The following is a 24,947-nucleotide window of genomic DNA, read 5'->3' as shown; positions in this document are numbered from 1 at the left end:
AGTCAATTTAGAACCATCAGTTCACCCATTGGACATATTTTTGTACTGTGAGGGGAAACTGGAGAACCTGACACAACCCATGAATTCATGTGGAGAAGTATATGATGACTAAACACCACCCCGCTGTGCAATTCATCTGAAATATCCACATTCAAGATTCAAGATTGTTTATTTGTCATATGCAGGTTCAATAATGAGGTCAACAATGCAATGAAATGCTTAGGATGAGAAGAACTGTTTAACTTGCTGGATAATCAAAAAGTACTTGTAGCATGCAACTAGAAAATTTCAAAGAAATTTTGATGGGTGCCAATGCGCCCATTGCGCCGCCGCCCCCTGGCGCACGCCGCGCTGCCATCATGGCGCCAAGAGGCGCGAGAGTGAGGCAAACCTGCCCGCGAATGCGATGCCGTTAAATATCCCGTACGGCCACCAGGTGGCGCCGCAGTGGCCGCGCGTGCACGAGCGTGCTCGGATGGGGTGTCAGATGAAAACTGCCAAACGTCAGCGTGATCGGAAAATCTGCAGAAATCAGGCGACCACTAGGTGGCGCTGTGGTCATAGTTCATGCGCAGAAATGTTTACATAGGGACTTTTAATGAAACTGCCAAGTTTAAAGTTGTTTGCTCCACCCAGTCCAGAGTTAGAGGCACTTCCTGTTTTTGTAGAGGGGGGGGGGGGGGGGGGGGGGTATGGTGTTGACAACACCTGGAAATGTAGATGTGGTCAGGATGAGAAGTGATAGAGAAAAAAAAAAGGTTATTCTCAGCATGAGTGCAAAATCTGCAGATTGACAGGTTTAAAAGGGCTAAACAGTGGCTCTTTGCAATGACAGCAGCTGCTTCCATGGCAACCGAGCCCCCACCCTTTCCCCCTGACAGTTAGCAGACAGCCACACATGTAGGGGATCAGGTTACACATACTCACACAGAGAGATAGGCTGCTGTAGAGCACAGGGAAATCACTGTCTGCAAGCCTCCGAACTTCTTGCTGCTGACAGCAAACCGTAATACATATGAAAATAATTCTTTCACCGTTGCGTGCAGGAGGCTTTGAGGAACACGAGGATGTAAGTCTTGTCACTGTACTGCAAACAGAACTTAAATGGCAGCAGTTTTAAAAAGGGTTGCATGTCAGCAGAGTCAATGGGGATTTTGCATGGGGAGAGAAAACTTTGGGTCTTTCTGAGCTCTGTAGCTCCAAATCTGTACGTCGTAGCCCAAAATGAGCTCCTGATAAATTGAAGCCAACAAAAAAACCTACGTTTTGATGTAAAAATTGTGTCTGTAGAGCAAAAACTCTGGCCGTGAGAGAACTTTGTTTAAGCATGTGTTTTTGAAGCAAAAGCCAATGGGAATTTTGCATGGGGAGACAGGACTTTGGGTCTTTCTGAGGGTCATAGCTCCAAATCTGTACGTCCTAGCCCAAAATGAGCTCCTGATAAATTGAAGCCAACAAAAAAACCTACGTTTTGATGTAGAAATTGTGTCTGTAGACCAAAAACTCTGGCCGTGAGAGAACTTTGTTTAAGAAAGTCTTGTGGAAGGAAAAGCTAGAGTGACGTGAGAGTGGAGCAGAGGGAGAGGATTTTTGCACTTTTTGCTAAAACTTAAACAGTGATTGTGAATAAACTATAATAGATATGAATCTGCCCTTCAGACCAGTCATAGATTTATCTTTCGTGACCCGTTTAAACTTTGAATGGTGTTTCTAGGTGAATGTATGGCTGAGCTGTAGGCTTCCAAAGCGACCTATGTTTTTGGGCTGATCTGACCCAAATCCCATTCATTCCAATGGGACCGAAAATCGCGGTTTATTGCGATTTACTCGAGAACCGCCAGACTTTTGTACAAGAAAAGTCATACCACACATGTCCCGATCGAGACGCACAGTTTGATGTAACTTTTGTGGGGGTAGAGGCAAAGCTGTAGGAGGAGATAGCCGCCAAAGTTAGGAGCGGAAACGGAAAAATAATAATAAAAAGCAGAATAAACGCAGAGCGATAGTAATATGTTGCCAATGCCTTACAGCATTGGCACCCATAATAATAGTATGTGGTAAAAAAAGAGTTTGAAAAAATACAAGAGAAAAAAGCAAACAAGATAGTTAAAATTGTAATAAAATAATAAAATAAAATAAAATACAAGGTGCAGGAGGACTAAATAAGGTGTAAGTAGAGTATTTGACAGGTGGTAATATTGCTTTAAATGAATTTCGTATTGTCCTCATAGTATAGTATCGAATGTGGGTTGTGGAATAAGTAGCATTGACAGTGAGGTAGTGACATACATGATACATTCATATAGTGTAGGAGCAGTAAACATATTATGCATCACAAAAAGTAGTTTAGTGCAGTATTATTGAGAGTTCAGTATTATCGTGTGTATTATCGAGAGTTCAGTAGTCTGACAGCTTGGGGATAGTAACTGTCTTTGAGTCTTTTAGTGCGTGCTGGTAGGCTCCTGTATCGTCTACCAGAAGGTAGCAGACAGAAAAGTGCTCGTGCTGGATCTGGCTCTGAGTGGTGCAGTTCCCATACCACACTGTGGTGCACAAACTTCCTTAACTTCCTCAGGAAGTAGAGTCTTTGTCGGGCTTTTTTTTACCACAGTGTCTGTATGTCGTGTCCAGGACAAATCCTCAGTGATGTGTCCGTCGAGGAACTTGAAGCTGCTGACCTTCTCCACCTCAGCGTTGTTGATGTGGATGGGGGGGTGCTGGTCTACATGCTGTCTCCTGAAGTCCACTATCATTTCCTTAGTTTTGCTGACGTTTAGAGAGAGGTTATTTTCCTGACACCAGCTGGTCAGTGATTTCACCTCATCTCTGTATTTGCTCTCATTGTTGTTGGTGATGAGGCCTAAGATGGTGGTGTCGTCGGCAAACTTGAGGATGCTGTTGGAGCTGTGCCTGGCGGTACAGTCGTGGGTGAACAGGGAGTACAAGAGTGGGCTGAGAACACAGCCCTGTGGTGTACCAGTGCTGAGGACAAGTGTGGAGGAGAGGTGACTGCCGATTCTTACCGCCTGTGGTCTGTTACTGAGGAAGTCCCATATCCAGCAGCAGATAGACTTCTCCAGGCCCAGGGAGGTGAACTTTGAGACCAGTTTGGAGGGGATTATGGTGTTGAATGCTGAGCTGTAGTCAATGAAAAGCATTCTCACATATGTGTTTCCCCTCTCCAGGTGGTTGAGAGAGGTGTGGACTGCTAGAGCAATGACCTTGTCTCAACACCTCATTGCTCTATATGCAAACTGCAGGGGTCCAGGGTAAACATCCCAGTTGGTTAGCACAGGCTCTCAGTACCCGACCAGGGATGCCGTCGGGCCCTGGTGCTTTGCGGGGGTTTACTTTCTTGAGCGCCTATTTCACTGTAGCCGTGTCTATACAGAGTACGGCGTCCTCACTGTCCACATGTGGTTTGGTGACAGGCGTGGTGTTGTCTGCATCAAACTGGGCACAGAAGGTGTTGAGTTCATCCAGAAATGATGCGCTAGGCAGCTCCACTGGCCTGTTCCTCCCCTTGTACTCGGTGATACAGCATAGTCCATGCCACACGCGTCTCGGTTCGTTGCTTTGTTGGGCAGACTCCACTTTCTCTCTGTATACCCTCTGGGAGGTCCTGATGGGCCTTCTGAGGTCGTACTTAGCTGCTTTGTAGGCATCAGGGTCTCCTGCTTAAAGGCAGTGGTGCGAGATTTGAGTTTAGCACGCACCTCTGGTCCAGCCCATGGTTTCTGATTAGGGTAAGTGTAGATGGAGGTTTTGGGCACAGCTTCATCAATGCACTTTCCTATGTAGCCTACGACAGAGTCTGTGTATGCATTGATATCACCATCTGCTGCCTCTGCAAACATCTGCCAGTCCATTGTTTGAAAGCAGTCCTGTAGCATCTCATCAGCCATACTGCTCCATTTGTAGATCTGCCTGGGAACCGGTTTTTCCAGTTTGAGCCTTTGTTTGTAAGCAAGCAGCAGCAAAATGGCACTATGGTCAGATTTATCAAAGGCTGGGCGGAGGAGGGGTTTGTGACTTTAAATGGAGTATAACACAGATCCAGAGTCTGCTCCCCCCTGGTGGGGAGAGATATTTGTTGGTGATATTTTGGTAAAGCCTTTTTCGTGTTAGCTCTATTAAAGTCCCCCAAAACAATGAAAGTGGCATCAGGGTGTGAGTTTTCAAGTCTGTTCATAATCCCATACAGTAGTGATTGAGTTTTTACAGCCTGAGGTGGGTTATATACTACTGCAGGGCTACTCAATTCGGTCCTACGAGGGCCGCAATCCAGCAGGTTTTCCATGTATTCCTGTACCAACACACCTGAGTCAAATTAATGAGTTATTGTGTAGAACCTGATTGGCTGTTAGAGCCACCTAATTTGACTCAGGTGTGTTGGTGCAGGGATACATGGAAAACCTGCTGGATTGTGGCCCTCGTAGGACCGAATTGAGTAGCCCTGTACTACTGTGAGGATAACTGAGCTGAATTCTCTAGGCAGATAAAAGGGTGTAATTAAATGGTTAGCAACTCCAGAGCTGGAGTGCAGTAAGTTGTTAAAATACATCTGTTGCCCACAAAGAGGTAACCATAAAGCACACACCCCCCCACAAGACTTGCCTGACTCCTCTGTACTGTGCTGCCGGTTGATGGTAAAGTTGTCTGGCGTGACGGCGCTGTTGGGAATAGAGGGGTCCAGCCATGATTCCGTGAAGGCAAAAACACAATAATTCCTTGTGTCACATTTGTAATAAATCTGCGCGCGGCAGGTCATCCAGTTTATTCCTCAGAGACTGAACGTTTGTAAGCAGGATGGTGGGAAGAGTAGGTCTGTTGTATCTCTGTTGGGTCATACTTGTAGAGTGGAGGTGCAGTGCAAGTGCAAAAGGTGAAAAAAATTATTATGGATAAAACAAAAAGAGCAACTCGGCACATAGCTCTCAGTGCAACCATCTTATGCAGCTTGATGGACACATAATCCTGGAATTATTTTCAGAATGAAAATGTGCACTCTGATTGGACGAGACAGTGAAGTCAGTCCTTCAGATGGCAGAAACAGGACACAGACAGCTTTAACCAGACTTTTTAGAGCTTGACAACTTTTAAAAAATCACAGCTAAGAGCAAAGAAGTGAGGATGAAACCAGATCAAGTCTGAGGCCATAGTTCTCAACCAGAAAAGGGGGTGTTCTCCCTCCAGGTTTGGAATAAATCTGCCTTACTTGAAGGAGTTTAAGTATCTTTTTCATGAGTGATGGCAGGATGGAGCAAGAGATGATGAACTAGAGCTTTTGATCCTCTGGATCTAACAGACTCAGCTGAGGTGGTTCAGATGTGTGATCAGGATGCCTCCTGGTCACTTTCCCTTGCAGCAGAAAACGAGGAGGAACTAGCAGCCAAAAAAACACTTTGAATGAAGATAGTTTAATGAAACAGAAAGTGCCGGTTAGGCAGACGTCCAACAATTGAGTAGAAAAGAAAAGTAAAACTTTGATGAGAACTCAAGACTGACTGATTGACACAGGCTAACTTAACGTAACTGACACAACACAATGACCTGAGGCCTGTATGACGAAACATGATCAATGTACCCTGGTATCTGTCTGTTACCTGGGTTGACTTGCCCAGACATTCAGGGTCTGGGTAAGCGGTACTGGAAGCTGGTTATCAACTTGGTAATTCAACCCAGGGTTTTCCTATGTCCAAACGCAGACATGGAGAAACCCTGCAGAGCAGCTACTTTACTGTAGAGGAGCAGACCTTTATTCTTTAAAAATATGGAGAATGTAAATACATCATCCAGGCCAGAACCTGTTTCCAAAGCAACTACCATGAAGGAATGCTGGCAGAAATAGTTGACTCTGCATAAATTTGTCAAATTATACAAGATTAATCCATCCATCCATTTTCTTCCACTTATCCAGAGCTCTGATAACCTGGAGGAAATGTTTATGTCTAAATATCTAATGTTTCCTGACTGTATTGTAATATTGGGTGTGTTTTGTAGGTCACAGTTAATGGGCACAACTATAGTCTTAGACCAGTTAATAGAGTAGTCAGATATTGATGAGAATCAGTGTCGGTGAGTTATGGAGGAAAAGTAATACATCATCAGCATAAAGACTTATCTTGTGTTCTATATTTTTGGCATGGATTCCTTTAATCTCTTTATTTTGTCTTATGGCAGCAGCTAGGGGTTCAATAAAAATATCAAAAAGTGAAGGAGAAAGTGGGCAGCCCTGTCTGGTGCTTCTCTGCAAACAGAAATGGTAAATGGTAAATGGTCCGTATTTATATAGCGCTTTACTGCATCTGGAATGATACCCAAAGCGCTTTACATTATACATCACATTCACCCATTCACACACACATTCACACACTGATGGCGGAAGCTGCCATGCAAGGCGCTCGACCACGACCCATCAGGAGCAATTAGGGGTTCGGTGTCTTGCCCAAGGACACCTCGACATGAACCCAACTTGGCCGAGGATCAAACCGGCAACCCTTGAGTTACGAGACGACCGCTCTAACTTGCTGAGCCACGCCGCCCCTGTAGAAGCTGTAATGGATGGATGGATGGATGGATGGATAATAGATGAATGGAAAATGGATGGATGGATGGATGGATGGATGAAGAGCAACAGAGAAATCATATGTGAAAAATGTGAAACAAACCACCATAAAACAGAATGACTGGGATTCTCTCTAAAGGAGTTTTCCAGTTTTATAAAAATGTTTCATTCCAGTCAAGCTTGGATGAAATGAAAGTATGCATCAAAAAGAAAACCTGTCCCTACATGTGATTTGTATGAGCAGTAAATCCAGTTATTTTGTATGGCAAGACAAGGCGATTTTATTTGTATAGCACATTTCATGTACAAGACATGTACACTTGCACACATAAACATCTGTATCCCACCTGGGTGTGTTTTTCACAGATCAATATGCTGCTGAACTTTAAGGATGAGAAACAGGAGTGTCCCTGTCCGGAATATATCCGGGAGCAGCTGCTTGATTTCCACGAAGATCTGATGAGACACTGTGGTACGTTTCACAGTCAGTTGCTAAAAACCTGACAGAAAACTGAATCAAATCAACAAAGTGGATAAAAATAAAAGATTCAATGAAGTTGTTATACTGTCTGTTAATGCAGTTTCCTCTCATTTTTCCTTTTTGTCCTTAGAGTTGGATGAGGAGAGAGGGATAGATGGAGACAGTGACTTCACCATCCGAGGGCGGCTCATGTCTCTGGTGGAGAAAGTGTCTTCTCTGAAGAAAAAGATGGGCAACATGCCAAAGGAGAAGAAGAACAGAAAACCCAGTACTTTATGTTTTGTTGGTTTTTAACTTTTTACTGGAAGGAAGTGGTGAAATGTTTTAGACAGAATTTTGGAGTTTAACCTCTGCATGGCAAGGCCTATTGTTTCTGCCTCCTCTCTTACATGACATACCAAAAATAAATTAAGTACATCTTTACATCTACAAGGGCTGTAGGCTATGTATAATCTTGTTCTCTACAGAAAGCTGAAACGAGTCAGATTACAACAAAAGAGACAGAATCAAGATATGCGTTACTGTTTCAAAGTAAATTCACCTAAAACACAGTGGAAAATTAAAATGGTTGTCTCCTTCTAAAAGAAAGTCACACTAATGAGTGAAGTTATCCGAGGAAATGAGTAACATAATCATAAAAATGACGAACGTAGTCCTTGGAATGAGTAAAGTAATCTTCGGAATGAGTGGAGTATTCTTAAGAATGTGTTTTAGTAGTCCTATGAATAATTAAAGTAATTAATTGATTAATTAATTAATTAGTTGTAGGGATGAGTGTATTATCCCTAGGATTGAGTAAAGCAGTCCTAAGAATGAGTACATCATTAGTTGGTAAATTATTCCTTGGAATTAGTGAATTTCTCATGGAATGAGTATCGTAGTCATAGGAATGAGTAAAGCATTCCTAGGAATGAATAAATATGTGTTAGTAATGTGTAAAATAATACTAGGAACTAGTAAAGTAATCCTAGGAATGAGTAAAGTAATCCTAGGAATGAGTAAATATGTGTTAGTAATGTGTAAAGTAATCCTAGGAACGAGTAAAGTAATCCTAGGAATGAGTAAATATGTGTTAGTAATGTGTAAAGTAATCCTAGGAATGAGTAAAGTAATCCTTGGAATGGGTACAGTGTTCCTAGGAATAAGTAGATTACTCTTAGGAATTATTAAAGTCATCCTAGGAATTAGTAAATTAGTTATAGGAATGAGTCAAGTAGTCCTAGCAATGCATAAATTAATCCTAGGAAGCAGTGGTGTAGTGGTCCCTCATGAAGTGGGTATACTCTTAATTTTTTCCCCTTTTTTTAGTAGCACAGATAAACACCTTTTAAGAAAAAGTGACATGCAAGACTATTCAAATCACTCTTTACCCCGAAAGTATTTGGTTTTGTCACACCATTTCTGTTCCTCAGGGAGGAGGGGGTTATGAAATTGCGAAACTAATACTGGCCTGGAGACTATCGAGACAATAATGCATGGACTGTAAACTATTCCTAATTTTCGATAGAATAATGAATTACTGGAATGACAACTACTCTCTCACCTGATCAGGAGCAGTTGGTTTTACAAATATAACAACTGTGTCCATTTCTCCCACATAGAGAACATGCAGATTACATACAACAATTCCCAATGTCCACTATTTCAGAAGTACCCAAACTAGCAATTTATTCTATTCTATTCTATTCTATTCTATTCTATTCTATTCTATTCTATTCTATTCTATTCTATTCTACAGTCATTTAAACAGGATGTGATGTCATAATTAAGTGGTACAGAATGCTGTGAGTCCAGGTGTCATGTAGCGCTAGACAGAGCATATATATGTGTGTATATATATATATATATATATATATATATGTATATATATATATATATATATATACACCCTCTTCTGGCGCTTATCTGGAGTCGGGTTGCGGGGGCAGCTGCCTAAGCAGGGAAACCCAGACTTCCCTCTCCCCGGCAACATTCACCAGTCCATCCGAAGGGATCCCGAGGCGTTCCCAGGCCAGCCGAGAGATGTAGTCCGTCCAGAGTGTCCTGGGTCTTCCCCGGGGCCTCTTTCTGGTGGGACTTGCCCGGAACACTTCACCAGGGAGGCGTCCAGGAGGCATCCTGACCAGATGCCCGAGTCACCTCATCTGGCTCCTCTCGATGTGGAGTAGCAGCGGCTCTACTCTGAGCCCCTCCCGGATCACAGAGCTTCTCACCCTATCTCTAAGGGAGAGCCCGGCCACCATGCGGAGAAAACTCAGTTCAGCCGCTTGTATTCGCAATCTTGTTCTTTCAGTCACTACCCACAGCTCGTGACCAAAGGTGAGGGTAGGATCGTAGATCGATCGGTAAATTGAGAGCTTTGCCTTTTGGCTCAGCTCCTTCTTCACCACGACAGACATGCAGAGTCCGCATCACTGCAGACGCTGCACCGATCCGCCTGTCGATCTCCCGCTCCAACCTTCCCATCCTCCCTGAGCTGCCACCTTATCATGGTGGAGAAGTTTGTGCATCCTGACGATCCTATGGCTATGTTGTTGGGGGTTCATGCCCCTGGTAGGGTCACCCATGGCAAACAGGTGTCTAGGGTGAGGAGAAAGCAAGGATCAAGGTTTCCCTTGCCCGGATGTGGGTCACAGGGGCCCCCCTCTGGAGCCAGGCCTGGAGGTGGGGCACGGGCCTCCCCTCCCTTGGGGTAGGGTGCAGTGTGAGCTGGGCGGCTGCCAGAGGCGGGGACCCTGGCGGTCTGATCCTCGGCTGCAAAAGCTAGCTCAAGGGACGTGGAATGTCACCTCTCTGGCGGGGAAGGAGCCTGAGCTGGTGCACGAGGTTGAGGGGGTCTGGCTAGATATAGTTGGACTCACCTGGACGCACGGCTTGGGCTCTGGAACCACTGTCCTTGAGAGGGGCAGGACCCTCTTCCATTCTGGAGTTGCTCCTGGTGAGAGGTGCTGAGCAGGTGTGGGCATGCTCATTGTCCCCCGACTTGGCACCTGTACGTTGGGGTTTACCCCAGTGGACGAAAGGGTAGCCTCAATTCCGCCTTCGGGTGGGGGGACGGGTCCTGACTGTTGTTTGTGCTTATGCACCAAATGGCATTTCCGAGTACCCACCCTTTTTGGAGTCCTTGGAGGGGGTGTTGAAGAGCACTCCTTCCGGGGACTCCCTCGTTCTGCTGGGGGATTTCAGTGCTCACGTGGGCAATGGCAGCGAGACCTGGAGGGGCGTGATTGGGAGGAACAGCCCCCCTAATCTAAATCTGAGTGGTGTTTTGTTGTTGGACTTCTGTGCTCATCATGGACTGTCCATAACGAACACCTTGTTCAGGCATAAGAGTGTCCACATGTGCACTTGGCACCAGGACACTCTAGGCCGCAGTTCGATGATGAACTTTGTAAATGTGTTGTCGGACTTGCAGCCACATGTGAAGAAAGGGGCGGAGCTGTCAGATGATTACCATCTGGTGGTGAGTTGGCTCAAATGGTGGGGGAGGATGCCGGTCAGGCCTGGCAGACCCAAGCATGTTGTAAGGGTCTGCTGGGAATGTCTGGCGAGTCCCCTGTCAGAAAGAGTTTCAACTCCCATCTCCGGCACAGCTTCAACCATGTCCCAGGCGAGGCGGGGGACATTGAGTCTGAATTAGCTGTGTTCAGTGCCTCCATTGTCGAGGCGACCAGCCGTAGCTGTGGCTGTAAGGTCGCTGGTGCCTGTCGTGGCGGTAACCTCCCAACTCGTTGATGGAAACCAGCAGTAAGGGATGCCGTCAAGCTGAAGAAGGAGTCCTATTGGGGCTTTTTGGCCTGTGGGACTCCAGAGGCAGCAGATGGGTGGTTGCTAAGGCAAAAACTTGGGCATGGGAAGAGTTTGGAGAGGCCATGGAGAATGACTTCTGGACGGCTTTGAGGAGATTCTGGTCCACCATCCGGCTCGGGAGGGGAAAGCAGTGCTCCATTAACACTGTGTACAGTAGGGATGGGGGGCTGCTGACCTCGACTTGGGACATTGTGAGGCGGTGGAGGGAATACTTCGAAGACCTTTTCAATCCCACCAACAAGTCTTCTGATGAGGAAGCAGAGTCTGGGGAAGCTGGTGTTGGCTCTCCTATCTCTGGGGCTGAGGTTGCTGAGGTGGTTAAAAAGCTCCTCGGTGGCAGGGCCCCGGGGGTGGATGAGGTCCGCCCAGAGTTTCTTAAGGCTCTGGATGGTGTAGGGCTGTCTTGGCTGACACTCCTCTGCAGCATCACATGGACATCGGGGACAGTTCCCCTAGACAGGCAGACTGGGGTGGTGGTCCCCCTCTTCAAAAAGGGGGACCGGAGGGTGTGCTCCAACTACAGGGGGATCACACTCCTCAGCCTCCCCGGTAAGGTCTATTCAGGGGTGCTGGAGAGGAGGGTCCGTTGGATAGTCGAACCTCAGATTGAGGGGGAGCAGTGTGGTTTTCATCCCGGTCGTGGAACAGTGGACCAGCTCTGCACCCTCTTCAGGGTCTTTGAGGGGGCAGGGGAGTTTGCCCAACCAGTCTACATGTGCTTTGTGGACTTGGAGAAGGCATTCGACTGGTGTCCCCCGGGGAACTCCTGTGGGGGGTACTCCTGGAGTATGGAGTGCTGGACCCGCTTGTACGAGCTGTCCGGTCCCTGTACGAGTGGTGTCAGAGCTTGGTCCACATTGCCTGCAGTAAATCAGAATCGTTTCCAGTGCGGGTTGGACTCTGCCAAGGCTGCCCTCTGTCACCGATTCTTTTATGGACAGAATTTCTAGGTGCAGCAGAGGTGTTGAGGGGATCTGGTTTGGTGGCCTCAGGATTGGGTCTCTGCTCTTTGTGGATGATGTGGTTCTGTTGGCTTCATCGGGCCGTGATCTTCAGCTCTCACTGGAGCGATTCGCAGCCGAGTGTGAAGCGGCTGGGAGTGGAGTGGGTGGAGTGCTCTCTTCAGGTCTGCAATAGGGTCCTGCCCCAAGTGGAGGAGTTCACATATCTCAGGGATTTATATATATATATATATATATATATATATATTTTAAGTCCTTTGTTTAAATACGTGATCACAATTTCATCACACAACATCGTCTTATCGTCGCAATATCTAAACGTACCCAAATTTTTGTTTTGGATCCCAACCTGGTGTTCATGGACTTAAAATCTTTTTGTTAAACAGTCCACAGGTCTGGCCAGTCAGTATTGATGTCTACAGAAAAACAACAAAAATGCAATGAAACAATGACAACCAATTTAGTGTGTAAAATTGTCATCCATTTTATTTTATTTATTTTTCACCTTAAACAGTCATTTACACACAGTGTAACTGTAGCTGCTGTATGTCTCTGACTGTCATTTTTGACATCTTTATCAGAAGTTGTACCTGCATCTTTAGCTGCTGGCGAAAAGGCAGCGTCTCTGCTAACATCCCTACGGGGGTGGGGGACGTAGCGGACGTGGGTGTCGGGCTAATGTTTACATAGCTGCTGGCCAACTCACTGGTATAGCATTGCTAACATTAGCTGAGCTACTGGTTGATGTACATTCACACGGATGTTTATAACTGTGAAAGCTTATTTTAGTTTGAATTGCTCAGTTCATCATGTATTCCAAAGGTGAAATTTTAAAATAAACTTGGAAACAGTTCACAGAGTTTTCCTGGGCTAAAGTTAATCAATTAAATCGCTGAAACAGTGAGTACTAGCCGATTGGAGGCAGAGTAGGGTGGGTCATGGCCCAACTATCTCTGGCGGAAAAATGACAATTAGGTCCATTAGTATAACTAAATGGTTCACATCACTGGTGTTTAGAAGTGGGGATACGCAATGCTGACTGAAGAAAAAGTGGGCATACGTCTTATACCTGCGTATACCCTGGACTACATTACTGCTAGGAATGAGTGAATTTGACATTTGAATGAGTAAAGTAATCCTAGAAATTAGTAAAGTAATCATAGGAATGAGTAAAATAATTGTAGGAATGATTAAAGTTGTCCAAGGATTGATTATGGTAATCCTAGTAATGAGTAAAGTAGTCCTAACAGTGATTAAAATAGTCCTAGGAGTGAAAACATATAGTAGTCCTACAAATGAGTAAAATAGCCATTGGAATGAGTAAAGTAATCGTAGGAATGAGTAAAGTGGTCTTAGAAATGAGGAACGTGATTCTATGAATGTGTAGTAGTGCTAGAAATGATAATAGTAATCATAGCAATGATTAATTAATCCTAGGAATAAGTAAAGTAAACGTGGGAATGAGTAAAATATTCACAGGAATGTTTTAAGTATTCTTAGGAACAAGTTGTCCAAGTAATGATATGAGTAATGAAGGAGTAAAGTAATCCTAGAAATGAGCAAAGTAAACTTGGGAATGAGTAATATTTTCATAGGAATGATTAAAGTATTCTTAGGAAAAAGTAAAGTAGTGGAATTGGAATGAATAAAGTGATAATAAGAATGAGTAAAACAATTGTAGGAAAAAGGTCCTAAGAATGATTGAAGGAATTGTCCTAAGAATAAGTGACATAGTTCTAGGAAAGAGTAAAGTAATCCTAGGAATGAGTAAAGTACTCCATGGAATGAGTATAGTAGTCCTAGGAATAATTAAGGTCATCCTAGGAAATAGTAAATTAGTTATAGGGATGAGTAAAGTAGTCCCAGGAATGAGAAAAGTAGCCTTAGGAATGACTGAAGTAGTACTCGGAATGAGTGAATTTGTTCTAAGATTAAGTAAAATAATCTTAGGAAAGAGTGAAGTCATCCTACGAATGAGGAATGTCAGTGATATGTTAAACATTAATTACATTAGATTACCAGTTACTGTTCTGGTAAAAAGATAGAATTATTAAATAAAATAAAAATTTTTTCATTAATTCCAAAAGAAATAATAATATTGTTATAGGGTTATTTTATTTCTTTCTATAAAACCGAGAATAGGATTTGTATGCTGACTACTTCTGGATGTCCGATCTACTCTTCTGTAGGTACGTTGCAGCAGCTCATTTCAGACACAATGGTCCGCTGGGCTCAGGAGTCGGTTATAGAGGATCCAGAGCTGGTTAGAGCCATGTTTGTCCTGCTACACCGTCAGTTTGACGGCATTGGAGGACAGGTATGTTTATGTGTCTGCTCACTGTTGTGAAGGTGTTTTTCAATTAAATTGTTATTATTATTCTAACATTTGAACTAACAATCTAGCTCCAGCTTTGATAATATGAAGGCACATGGAACCTTTGATTAACGACCCAAATGATAAAGAAGTTATCAGTAATGAGCCAACTCTGTCAGAAAGGAAAAGACTTGCATCTCAGATAACAGTCCTGTATAGCAGTAACCTGAAAATGATCTGACAGGATGAGGTAATAATCTGCATCCTGGACGGCTCCTCATAGAAAACCTCTGCTAACAGGTGCAGGCCCTTCCTAAGACCTACACCATAAACTCCATATCCATCGAGGACACCATCAACCTGCTGGCTGCTCTGGGTCAGATCAGGTCTCTGCTGAGTGTCCGTATGGGAAGAGAAGAGGAGAAACTGATGATCTGCGGCCTCGGGTGAGAACACATTCTTCTATCAATCTTATCAGTAAAAGAGGGTCTTTTCCTTCTTTCACTTTATTTCTCATTTCACTCTTTGCTGCCTTCACTGATCAGACCAAAGGAATATTGTAGGCACTGTTGCTTGCAGCAGCCTAGAAATAATGCATACAGCATGAATATCAGCCTTTAGAGAAGCAGCTCAGATCTCAGGTTGTGAATAATTAAACTTTATTTAGAGAGGAAGGACTGAACGAGTTAACAGACTGTGAAAAAAGTTGTGTAGGTCGACTACAAAGCTGCTCAGACTCCCAGCATGTCCAGTCTGGATGCAGGAGAGCATGTTGGATCAGGTTCTTCAGAGAGGAAGCCGATGAGCAGAAAGAAGTTCTCTGGGTGGATGAACCTGTTCTGATACTGAATCTGCAGGTGGCGTCGCCAAGAACGCTGCTGGACGAGGAAATGTGAGGTGGATGTATGACACTTAATGACACTCTACAGCAGAAGCTGTCCATAGTTTACCTTCTCCTGATGATGACTCCCACAGAGACAAACTGCTTCATTCAGCAGGATGTTCAGCGCTGACCTGGTCGTGTTTGGGTTTTAGTAGGAAGGGAGGTCATTAGCAGCAAACAGCTCCGACTCTTCTGAAGTCGCATGTTAATTTCTTTTGATGTTAATCTGGTTCTCTCAAAAAACAAGCCCTCTCGTGATCTTTTCACAACATTAAGGACATTAACCTGGACAGTCTCTCAACCGGTATTAACTCTCTACCCCACCCTGACAGTTTCTTCAGCCCTAACGAACTTGTTCCATATTACAACAATAATCTCCAGAATCTCCTCAACAACCTAGCTCTCCTGAAAATCAGATCTGTTACCTTCACTCGCTCTTCACCCTGGTTTACCAGACAACTCAAAGCCAAAGGAAGCCAGCTGGAATGCCTCTTCAGGAAATCTGGTTTAACTGTTCATCAACAAATGTATCAAAACCGTATGACCCACTACAAGGACTGCTGCAAGCACGCCAAATCCACCTCCTATGCCAGTTTAATCAGTTCCAGTGAAGGCAACACCAAGGCCCTATTCTCTGTCCTGAAAACTATCACCCAACCACCTGACTCCCTTCCTCCACACATAGCCTCCTCTGTATTCTGTAACAGCTTCATTTTATTCAAACCTCCAAAATTTAGAATATTCATCAACAGCTCGTTCCAAAGATCTCCTACAATCCACCACCAATATTTCCCTCTCTGCCTCCTTCCCTCTCCCTTTCTGCTTTTACTCTTCCCCCGTCTCTGCCATTTCCGAAGCCGAACTCTACCCTCCCACCATCCTCCCTCACAGATTGTCTTCAAGAGATTAAGTCCTGGTTCACCTCAAATTTTCTTAAACTAAATAGCAGCAAAACAGAAATTTTACTAGTAGGCACCAAATCCACTCTCTCCAAATCTGACAGTTTCTCCATTCCCATTGATGATTCTTCCATTTCCCCGTCCCCTCAGGTAAAGAGTCTGGGTGTCATCCTTGACAGCACTCTGTCTTTTACATCACATATCAATAACATAACCCGGTCAGCATATTTTCACCTTCGTAATATCAACCGCCTCCGCCCCTCCCTCACCCTTCACACCGCCGCCATACTCGTTCACAGTCTTGTCACCTCCCGTCTCGACTACTGTAACTCCCTTCTGTTCGGTCTTCCCCAAAAAACTCTTCATAAACTTCAACTGGTTCAGAATGCAGCAGCCCGGGTCATCACAAGAACCGCCTCCACCCATCACATCAGCCCTGTCCTGCAGCAGCTCCACCAGCTCCCCGTCACCTACCGCATCCACTACAAAATCCTGCTGTTCACCTACAAGGCCATCCATCACCTCGCTCCTCCCGACCTTTCTGATCTCCTCCATGTCTCCATACCAGTCCGTTCCCTTAGATCCTCCATCCACCTCACCGTCCCCCCCGCCTGCCTTGTTACCATGGGGAGCAGAGCTTTCAGCTGCTCTGCTCCTCATCTCTGGAACTCCCTCCCCCCAGACCTCCGTACCTCTGATTCTATACAACTGTTCAAATCCAAACTCAAAACACATCTGTTCAAACTGGCATACTCACTGTAATATTTCACACTGCTTTTATTATTGTTTATGCATCCTTTAATTTATGAGTGTATTTATTGATTTGCTTTATTCTTCTTTTCATCCTGTAAGGTGACCTTGAGTGTCAAGAATTGCGCCCACAAATAAAATGTATTATTATTACTAATATTATTATTATTATTATTAAGGGACAAAACTACTCCAGCTTCCTCCCAAAGACATGCATGCAAGTCACTCTAAAGCCTCCCTGTGAGTGAGTGGTTGTTTGTGATGGACTGGTGACCTCTCCAGGGTGTACCTACCTCTCACCTGCTAAATGCTGGGTTAGTGTCCAGCTTCCTTGCTACCCTTAATGGACAAAGCGGTATAGATAATGAATGGATGTGTCTATAAATGTTTGGATACAAGCCTTACTTGTACACAAATCTGCGTTTCTTTCAACTAAAATATCCAATATAACAATGCACCAGGAAGAAGGGCTTTCAGACCTGTTCTCCCCTCCATCATCATGGGAAGCATAGAATCTCTTCCCAACAAGATAGGCAAGCTGGTGACGCTCATGGGACACCAGCAGGAGTACAGAGGGAGTAGCATCCTTCTGTTTACGGAGACCTGACTGACCCCGCTTATTCCTGATTCTACGATTTTACTGGACAACTCCGTCTACTGTGGGGGGACAGAACGGAAACCAGCGGTAAGACGAAAGGAGGGTCTAGCTGTGTTTGTGAATGTGAGGTGATGTAAACTGGCGAGCAGCTGTGCAGCAGAGACATTAAACGGTTGCCGATTAGTATGAGGCCATATTATCTGCCACCGGAGTTCACATGGTATTGTGATAGCAGTGTACATGCCCCCTTCTGCTAATGCAGACGTAGCCTCTGACACCCGGCTCTCGGTCACCAGCAGGCTGCAGACTCAGCACCTACAGACCATCTTCCTCGTCTCTGGAGATTTCAGTCACGACTCTCCATCATCTGTTCTGCCAATATACAGACAGTACATCACCTGTCCCACCAGAGACAATGAAATACTGGACTTATTTTATGCCAACACCAAGCAGGCATATTCAGCATCCCACTCCCTCCTTTAGGGAGAGCTGATCACCATATTCTACATCTCCAGCCTGTTATAAACCTGTAGTACGACAGGCTGTGGTCCCACATACAGGGAGGAGGACCTTCTCAGACTCTGTGGTGGATCAGCCATCCTGTACAGTGAGGTCTGCTGGAGCAGCAGCATCAGAGAGAGGGAGAGGAAGAAGCTGGACCAAGTCATCAGGAAGTCCAGCTCTGTCCTGGGCTGGTCTCTGGACTCAGTGCAGGACGTAGGTGACAACAGGGTCCTGGTAGAACTGCCCTCCATGCTGGACCATGAGTCCACCTCCTTGTCTGCTCTGAGAGCAGCTTCAGGAATGGTGGTGGAGGAATATCAGTACCTCAGACTTCAGCTGGACAACAGTCTGGACTGGAAATGCAACAGAAGCATCTAGAAGAAAGAACAAAGCAGACTGTACATCTGGAGGAAGCTGGAATCATTCAATGTCTGAACAAACATGTGACTTCTTCTATCAGTCTGTGGTAGAAAGTTTAATCTAACCCTAATCCAACCAGAGCAGAGACTTAAAGAAACTGATCTAGAACAATACGGATGCTTATTTGTAAAGAAGAAAAAAAGTTCCACTACAGCATCATGATTACCTTTAGAGGATTCATAAAATGTTTTTCATTTGTTCCATTCACTCAAATATGGAAGGAAGCTTTATTCACTCATCTTTTAACTCTCTCTCTTTCCTTTGCAGGGACATCATGAACAACAAGGTCTTCTACCAACATCCCAACCTCATGAGAGCTTTGGGGATGCATGAGACTGTGATGGAGGTCATGGTCAACGTTCTCAGTGGAGGAGATTCCAAGGTATGTACTGGTGGTTTGAGCAGGCGGTAGAGTCAGAAACTGTGGTTGGTAACTGAGGCCTTTAGGTGCCAGACGAAAGTAGCTGAGAATAGATAAAGCGATAATAAGGTTTATGGAAAATAAATATGCTGATGTTTGTCTTGTGACCATATGTGTTGCATCTGTGTGTTTGCAGGAAATCACCTTTCCTAAAATGGTAGCCAACTGTTGCAGATTCCTGTGCTACTTCTGTCGGATCAGCCGGCAGAACCAGAAGGCCATGTTTGACCATCTAAGCTACCTGCTGGAGAACAGCAGCGTCGGCCTCGGTCAGTATCTCAGCTTCACTCTGAAGGTCTGAAACCCACAAACTGCCCCCCCCCCCCCCCCCCAAACCCACACACACAAAAAAAACAAAAAAAAAAACATTGAAACTTCAGGAAAAACCCATACAAGTATATTATCGATTGAGCAGCGTGATGGAGTGTGGGATAAATTAGTGTTTATATTTATTCCTTCTGCAAAAAGGCACCCTGAAGCGTCTGCCTGATGGGAGACGCTGATACTCTAAATGCAGGGGATGAGAGGGATCTGCAACTATCTTGTTTGCCAGTCTAAGGGAGTGTGCAGACCAGCCCTTAAAAAAACAGCTCTCTACAGGTTGGCCAACCACCTTGGAGCAGATGTTCAGCTGTTTCTGAATCCTGGACTTCAGCTTGACGGAGAGGCCACAGAGCCAAACTGGACCTCCATACTGCAGAATGCTTAATATTATGGAGCAGCAGAAAGTGTGGAGGATCTTGCTGGTGGATCCAGAAGACCTGAGTCTCCTTAAAAAGTAGATCCTTTGCTGTACTTTGTTACAGATGTAATCCACATGATGGGACCATGACAGGGCGGTGTCCACGTGCACTCCCAAATATTTAAAGGATGCAGATTGTTTAATGGGTTTGTTGTGAATCATGACTGGAGCAGGTGATTGTGGTGTTCTCCTAAAGATGACCTCCTCTGTCTTGGTGGGATTCAGTATGAGGGCATTCTGGTCACACCATTGCACTACACTGCTCACACTGTCAAAGAAAGCATCTGGTTTCCCTTCCTCACTCAACAGAGCCACCAGAGCTGTGTTGTGAGATGGTGGTTAGGTTTGCTGATAACACAGTCACTGGTGTAGATGGTGAACAGCAAAGGTGAGCTCACACATCCCTGTGTGACTCCACTACTGGTTGCAACCAGACTGGAGCGTGTGCTACTGACCCTTACCAGCTGCTGTCTGTTGGTGAGGAAGGAGTGATACCAGTGAATAAGATGGGGATTAATGTCCAACTGCTGCATTTTGGAAAGAAGTAAATGTGGCTTGACTGTATTTAAGGCAGAGGAAAAGCCAATAAACAGGACTCTGGCATAAGATTTTCTTGTTGTGTCCAAATGTTTTGAGACAAGATGGATGAGTGTGGCAACTACATCTTCAGTACTGCGTCCCCCCTCATAAGCAAACTGATAAGGGTCGAGCTTGTTCTGAACTGGCTGAGACAGCAAAGACATGATTATTTTTTCAAATGATTTCATCAGTACAGAAGTCAGAGCAGTAGGACGATAGTCGTTACACTCTTTTGGACATGTTTTTTTTGGGACTGGAACAATGTGATATGGGATATGGGCTGCCATGCTGGGGCAAGTTCCTCACTAAAGGTCTTCAAAACAGAGGCGGGGATGTTATCAGGGCCGGAGGACTTGCGTCCATTAAGATGTTGGAAGGTCTCAGCCACCTGACTCACTGTGATCTCTATTCTGTCACTTGCCGCAGAACATCTGTGCAGCCCTGTTTGATGGCGGTAGTCTCAAACCTGGTGAAAAAGGATTCAGCTCCTCAGCAACAGCCACCTTGTCATGAGCTAATATCAAATTCTGCTGTTTGCTTGGCATCCCAACCATATTTATCATGGTGTCCCACATTTTCCTGGGGTTGTTCGTGTTAAACTGTTCCTCCAGGCGTCTCCTGTGTGTATTCTTTTCCTCCTTAATCCTGTGCTTCAACTCTTTGTCCATTTTTTTTCCACTGCAGCATGTCTTTGTTTTAATAAGCCCAGTTCCTCTTGTTAATTATTTGTTTAATGTCTTCTGTTATATAAGTTTTGTTGTTTGGATACACTTTGATGGTTTTTGTAGGTATGATGGACTCAACACAGAAGCTGACGCAGTCTGTAGTAACGGTACATGCTGAGTCCAGAGTGCCCTCCCTCAGCACCTCCCAGCTGGTGCAGTCAAAGCAGGCTGCTAAAGTGTCTTTATTGTCCTGAGTCCCCAGCCTTATCACCTTCTTTTGAGGTTTCCTGGATTTCATTTTAGTCCTATATCTTGGAATGAGTTGGATCACATTGTGATCAGATGAGGCGATTGGTGGTTTGCATCTGGACTGATAGGCCTCCCTGATGTTTATGGGACATTTATCCTGTGCGTTTTCTTTTCTGGTTTTGCATTTTACAACCTGTTGAAACCCCAGCAGGAATTTTTCCAGGTTGCAGGTGTTGAAATTGCCCAGAACAATTGCAGAGGCATCAGGAAATTGTTGCTGTAGATCACACACACATTCTGATATGGCAGCAGCAGCGTGGTGTATTCCTGTATTGCTACTAGGTGGGACGTAGACAACAAATAGTAAAATGCTACCGAATTCTCGGGGCAGGTAAAATGGCCGTAGTCCAATGGCCAACAGCTCAAAGTCTCTGTTGCATATGAGATGTTTAATCGAGTAGTTGCGGCACCAGCGGTCATTTATGTATACACAGACCCCTCCCCCTCGGCTCTTCCCCGATCCCTCACTCCTGTCAGCTTAGATCAGTGGTTCCCAAAGTGGGGGGAGCTCCCCCTAGGGGGGGCACAGAGCCATTGCAGGGGGGGCGCGGCATGAATAAATGAAAAATTTAATGCTTTGGTACTGCTAGCATAATGGACAGGTTTTTGACGGGGCTCCCACGTAAACGAAAAACAGAAGATGAAGCATCGCCAAAAATGTTTCCAAATCAACCTACTTCCAAGCCAAAGACTAGAAAATATGACGAAGCATATCTTGCCTTTGGCTTGACCTGCACAACGGTTGGTAATGAGGAGAGACCGCAGTGTGTTGTCTGTCTTAAAGTGCTAGCTTGTGACAGTTTGAAGCCTAACAAGCTAAGACATCACTTGGAGACACAACATCCAGAGCACAAAGAAAAGTCAGTTGACTTTTTTAGACAAAAACTCATAAACTGCCGTGCTCAACAGTGTCTCTTTACTAAAGCTGCATCCGTGCCCGCAAATGCTCAACTCGCCTCCTACAAAGTTGCCTACCGAGTGGCACAGTGTAAAAAACCACACATTATTGCGGAGGAATTAATACTTCCTTGTGCTATGGACATGGTTTCGACCATGATTGATGACACAGCACCCAGCAAACTACAAGCAATTCCTCTGTCCAATAATACAATTGGCAGGCGCATTTATGACATGTCAAAAGACAAAGAGCAGCAGCTTAATGATAAAGTGCGTGACAGACGCTTTTCTCTGCAAATGGATGAAGCTACCGACAGTAACAAGGATTGCTTACTGATAACTTATGTTAGATTCATAGATGGAGATGAGATGAGGGAGGAATTGCTTTTCTGTAAACAAATTCCTGGCAGAGTCACTGCAGAAGACATGTTTAAAATCATTGACTCTTATTTGAAAGATGCCAGTCTGAAATGGGAGGACTGTGTGGGGATCTGCACAGACGGGGCGCAAGCAATGGCTGGGAAACGAGGAGGGCTGCAAGCGCTTATCAAGCGCGTCTCCCCCAATGTGCAGTGGACGCACTGCGTGATACACCGCGAAGCACTGGCATCTAAACAGCTGAGTCCCGAGCTGAATGATGTAATGACTGATGTCATTGCCACAGTCAACTACATAAAAACACGACCTGTCAAAGCTCGGATTTTTTCAGCACTGTGCGAGGAAATGGGCTCTGACCACACCGCTGTTCTGTTTCACAGCGAGTCCCGATGGCTGTCACGTGGGAAGGTGCTCTCCAGGGTCTTTGAACTGCGAGATGAGATCCGCATCTTTTTGAATGAAGAGGGAAGTGATCTTGCCCGCAAGTTTTACTGTAAAAAGTTCCTCATGAAACTTGCATACCTCAGTGACATGTTTCTGAAACTAAATGAACTAAATTTGCAGATGCAGGGCACAAACACACACCTTCCACATCTGGCAGATAAAGTTACATCATTCATCAGAAAACTTGAGATGTGGCAGCAGCGAGCAAAAGATGGAAACGTGGACTCATTTAAGAACCTGAAGTTGTTCATTGAAGACAACAAGCTGCAGAATACAGTGATTTTATGCATGCAAACACACATCTCTGCCCTTCAGAAACATTTCCAGAAATATTTTTTGGTGCAGGATTCCAAAGAATATGACTGGATCCGTGACCCCTTCAGTGCACCACCACCTACCGACTTCAGCACATCAGAGGAGGAACAGTTCATTGATGTCACCTCTGATTCAACAATGAGGCTGCAGTTTAGGTCGAAGACACTGTCTGCATTTTGGATTGGAGTGGAGAAAGATTACCCACTGGTGGGTAGGAGAGCCCTGGCCATACTTCTGCCTTTTGCCACATCCTACCTATGTGAGATAGGCTTTTCTGCTGTGGCCTCAATCAAGACAAAATACAGATCAAAGCTGGACATTGAAAATGAACTCTTTTCACAACTGCAACCCAGATTTGAGAAGATCTGCAGCAACAAGCAGGCTCACACCAGTCACTGAGATAATAGGAGGATTGAAGTTGTCATTTTTGCACAACAAATCTTTATTTTTATTTTTTATTTTTCAAGGAAGTTTCATATCTTGATACCCATTTAGCAAAGAGAGGCATTTTTGACAAATGTATTGATAAGAAAGTTGAATATTAAAAAAATAACAGAAACCAGTTACTGAACATAACTACACTGTTATGGTGCTTGAAATTACACTGACAGCAAACAATACTGTTACAGATAAGAAAAAAAATCTTTTAGACTTTAAACGATTACACTTAAAGGTGGTTTGTTGTTTTGTTGTTAAAAGAGGTTGTATTTTAGTTTATTATTGCAACCTGTCATTTACTGCACTCTTGTTTTTGTCCAAAAAAGGTTGATGTGTGAAATAAACTACAATGGAGTTTGAAAATTAAATATGCGAGTGTCTGGAGGGTGTATGTGTGTGTGTGTGTGTGAGTATGCCGGGGGGGCATGAAAATTTTCTTATAAACCAAAGGGGGGCCCAGCAAAAAAAGTTTGGGAACCACTGGCTTAGATAAATGAGAAACCATCGATGTCATACAAAGAGTCAGGTGCAGCAGCATGGAGCCACGTTTCCACAAAGCACAACAGTGAGGCTTCTCTGAATTCGAAAGAGTGTCTTATGTGTGTCCTTAACTCATCCATTTTATTCTGAATGGAGCGCAGGTTGGCCAGATCATTGCAGGCAGGGCAGGACGGAATTTCCTTAGCCGCAATCTCCTCCTGATACCACCCCTTCTCCCCAGCTTCCTCTGTAAACCTTTTCGGAGGCTGCCGATCTGTGTGAAAAGTCCAGGTCGCTTTCCTCTCCTTCCTGGCAGTTTCACCAACTCCGGCGGGATGTCTTCTAGCAGCCTAGACGTCGCCTGATCCAACAGAACTGCTGTGGACTGGAGAGCAATGAGAGTGCTCCGTGCATACACGAAGACCGATAGTCCAATAAAAACAAACCCAGATCGGTGGGAACTCCAAAAGACTCTTTTTGTTTCGCATAACAACCCTCATCTACCATAACATCAGACACAGACAGACAAGATTGTCAGAGCCAGAACGTTGTTGCCAGCAGAGTTGCCATCTTTCTCCAAAGCCTCTGGTCCCGACAGAGGCCTCTGGTCCCGACAGAGGCCTCTGGTCCCGACAGAAGCCTCTGGTCCCGATAGAGGCCTCTGGTCCTGACAGAAGCCTCTGGTCCTGACAACAAGGTAATTCTTAGAGAAATGTGGCAGATCTTGGCATGTTGTGCAGAAATAGGAACTAATCCAGCTGAACCAGCATCTGAGAGATGCATCTGGACCTTCAGCTGATCCATCTACTGTTAGTCGAAGCCTCATCACACATGGTCTCCATGGAAACGTGGCCATGAGGAAGCCATCCTTAAGACAGGGAAACAGGGAGAAAAGGCCAGGAGAGTTCAGGTTGTGTTTTAATTGTTACTTTAAGTTTGTTGATTTAAAGGGGACAATGCATATTAATGAATATATCAGTTTAAACATGCCAGAATTAGACAAAAAGCTACTTAAAATTTCTAGTCCTGGCAGGTCAGATACAAACAACATTGACATAACTGGAACAGATCATCCACAATATCAGTCAGA

General features: G+C 44.8%; 1 protein-coding gene across 1 annotated transcript in view; it reads left to right on the top strand.

Annotated features, from left to right (window-relative positions):
- Positions 1 to 24,947, top strand: part of ryr2a (ryanodine receptor 2a (cardiac)) — a 392,644-nt gene that overhangs the window by 161,573 nt on the left and 206,124 nt on the right. Inside the window, exons 41-46 of the mRNA XM_041973182.1 lie at positions 6,935 to 7,040; positions 7,180 to 7,317; positions 14,011 to 14,138; positions 14,436 to 14,581; positions 18,457 to 18,571; positions 18,747 to 18,879. Coding sequence (XP_041829116.1) covers positions 6,935 to 7,040; positions 7,180 to 7,317; positions 14,011 to 14,138; positions 14,436 to 14,581; positions 18,457 to 18,571; positions 18,747 to 18,879 — 766 coding nt within the window. The remainder of the gene's footprint in view (positions 1 to 6,934; positions 7,041 to 7,179; positions 7,318 to 14,010; positions 14,139 to 14,435; positions 14,582 to 18,456; positions 18,572 to 18,746; positions 18,880 to 24,947) is intronic.

The sequence above is a fragment of the Melanotaenia boesemani genome, chromosome 21 (assembly GCF_017639745.1).
Source record: "Melanotaenia boesemani isolate fMelBoe1 chromosome 21, fMelBoe1.pri, whole genome shotgun sequence".
NCBI lineage: Eukaryota > Metazoa > Chordata > Actinopteri > Atheriniformes > Melanotaeniidae > Melanotaenia > Melanotaenia boesemani.
Note: the sequence above shows the minus strand (reverse complement) of the source record. Positions and strands in the feature narration are given on the sequence as shown.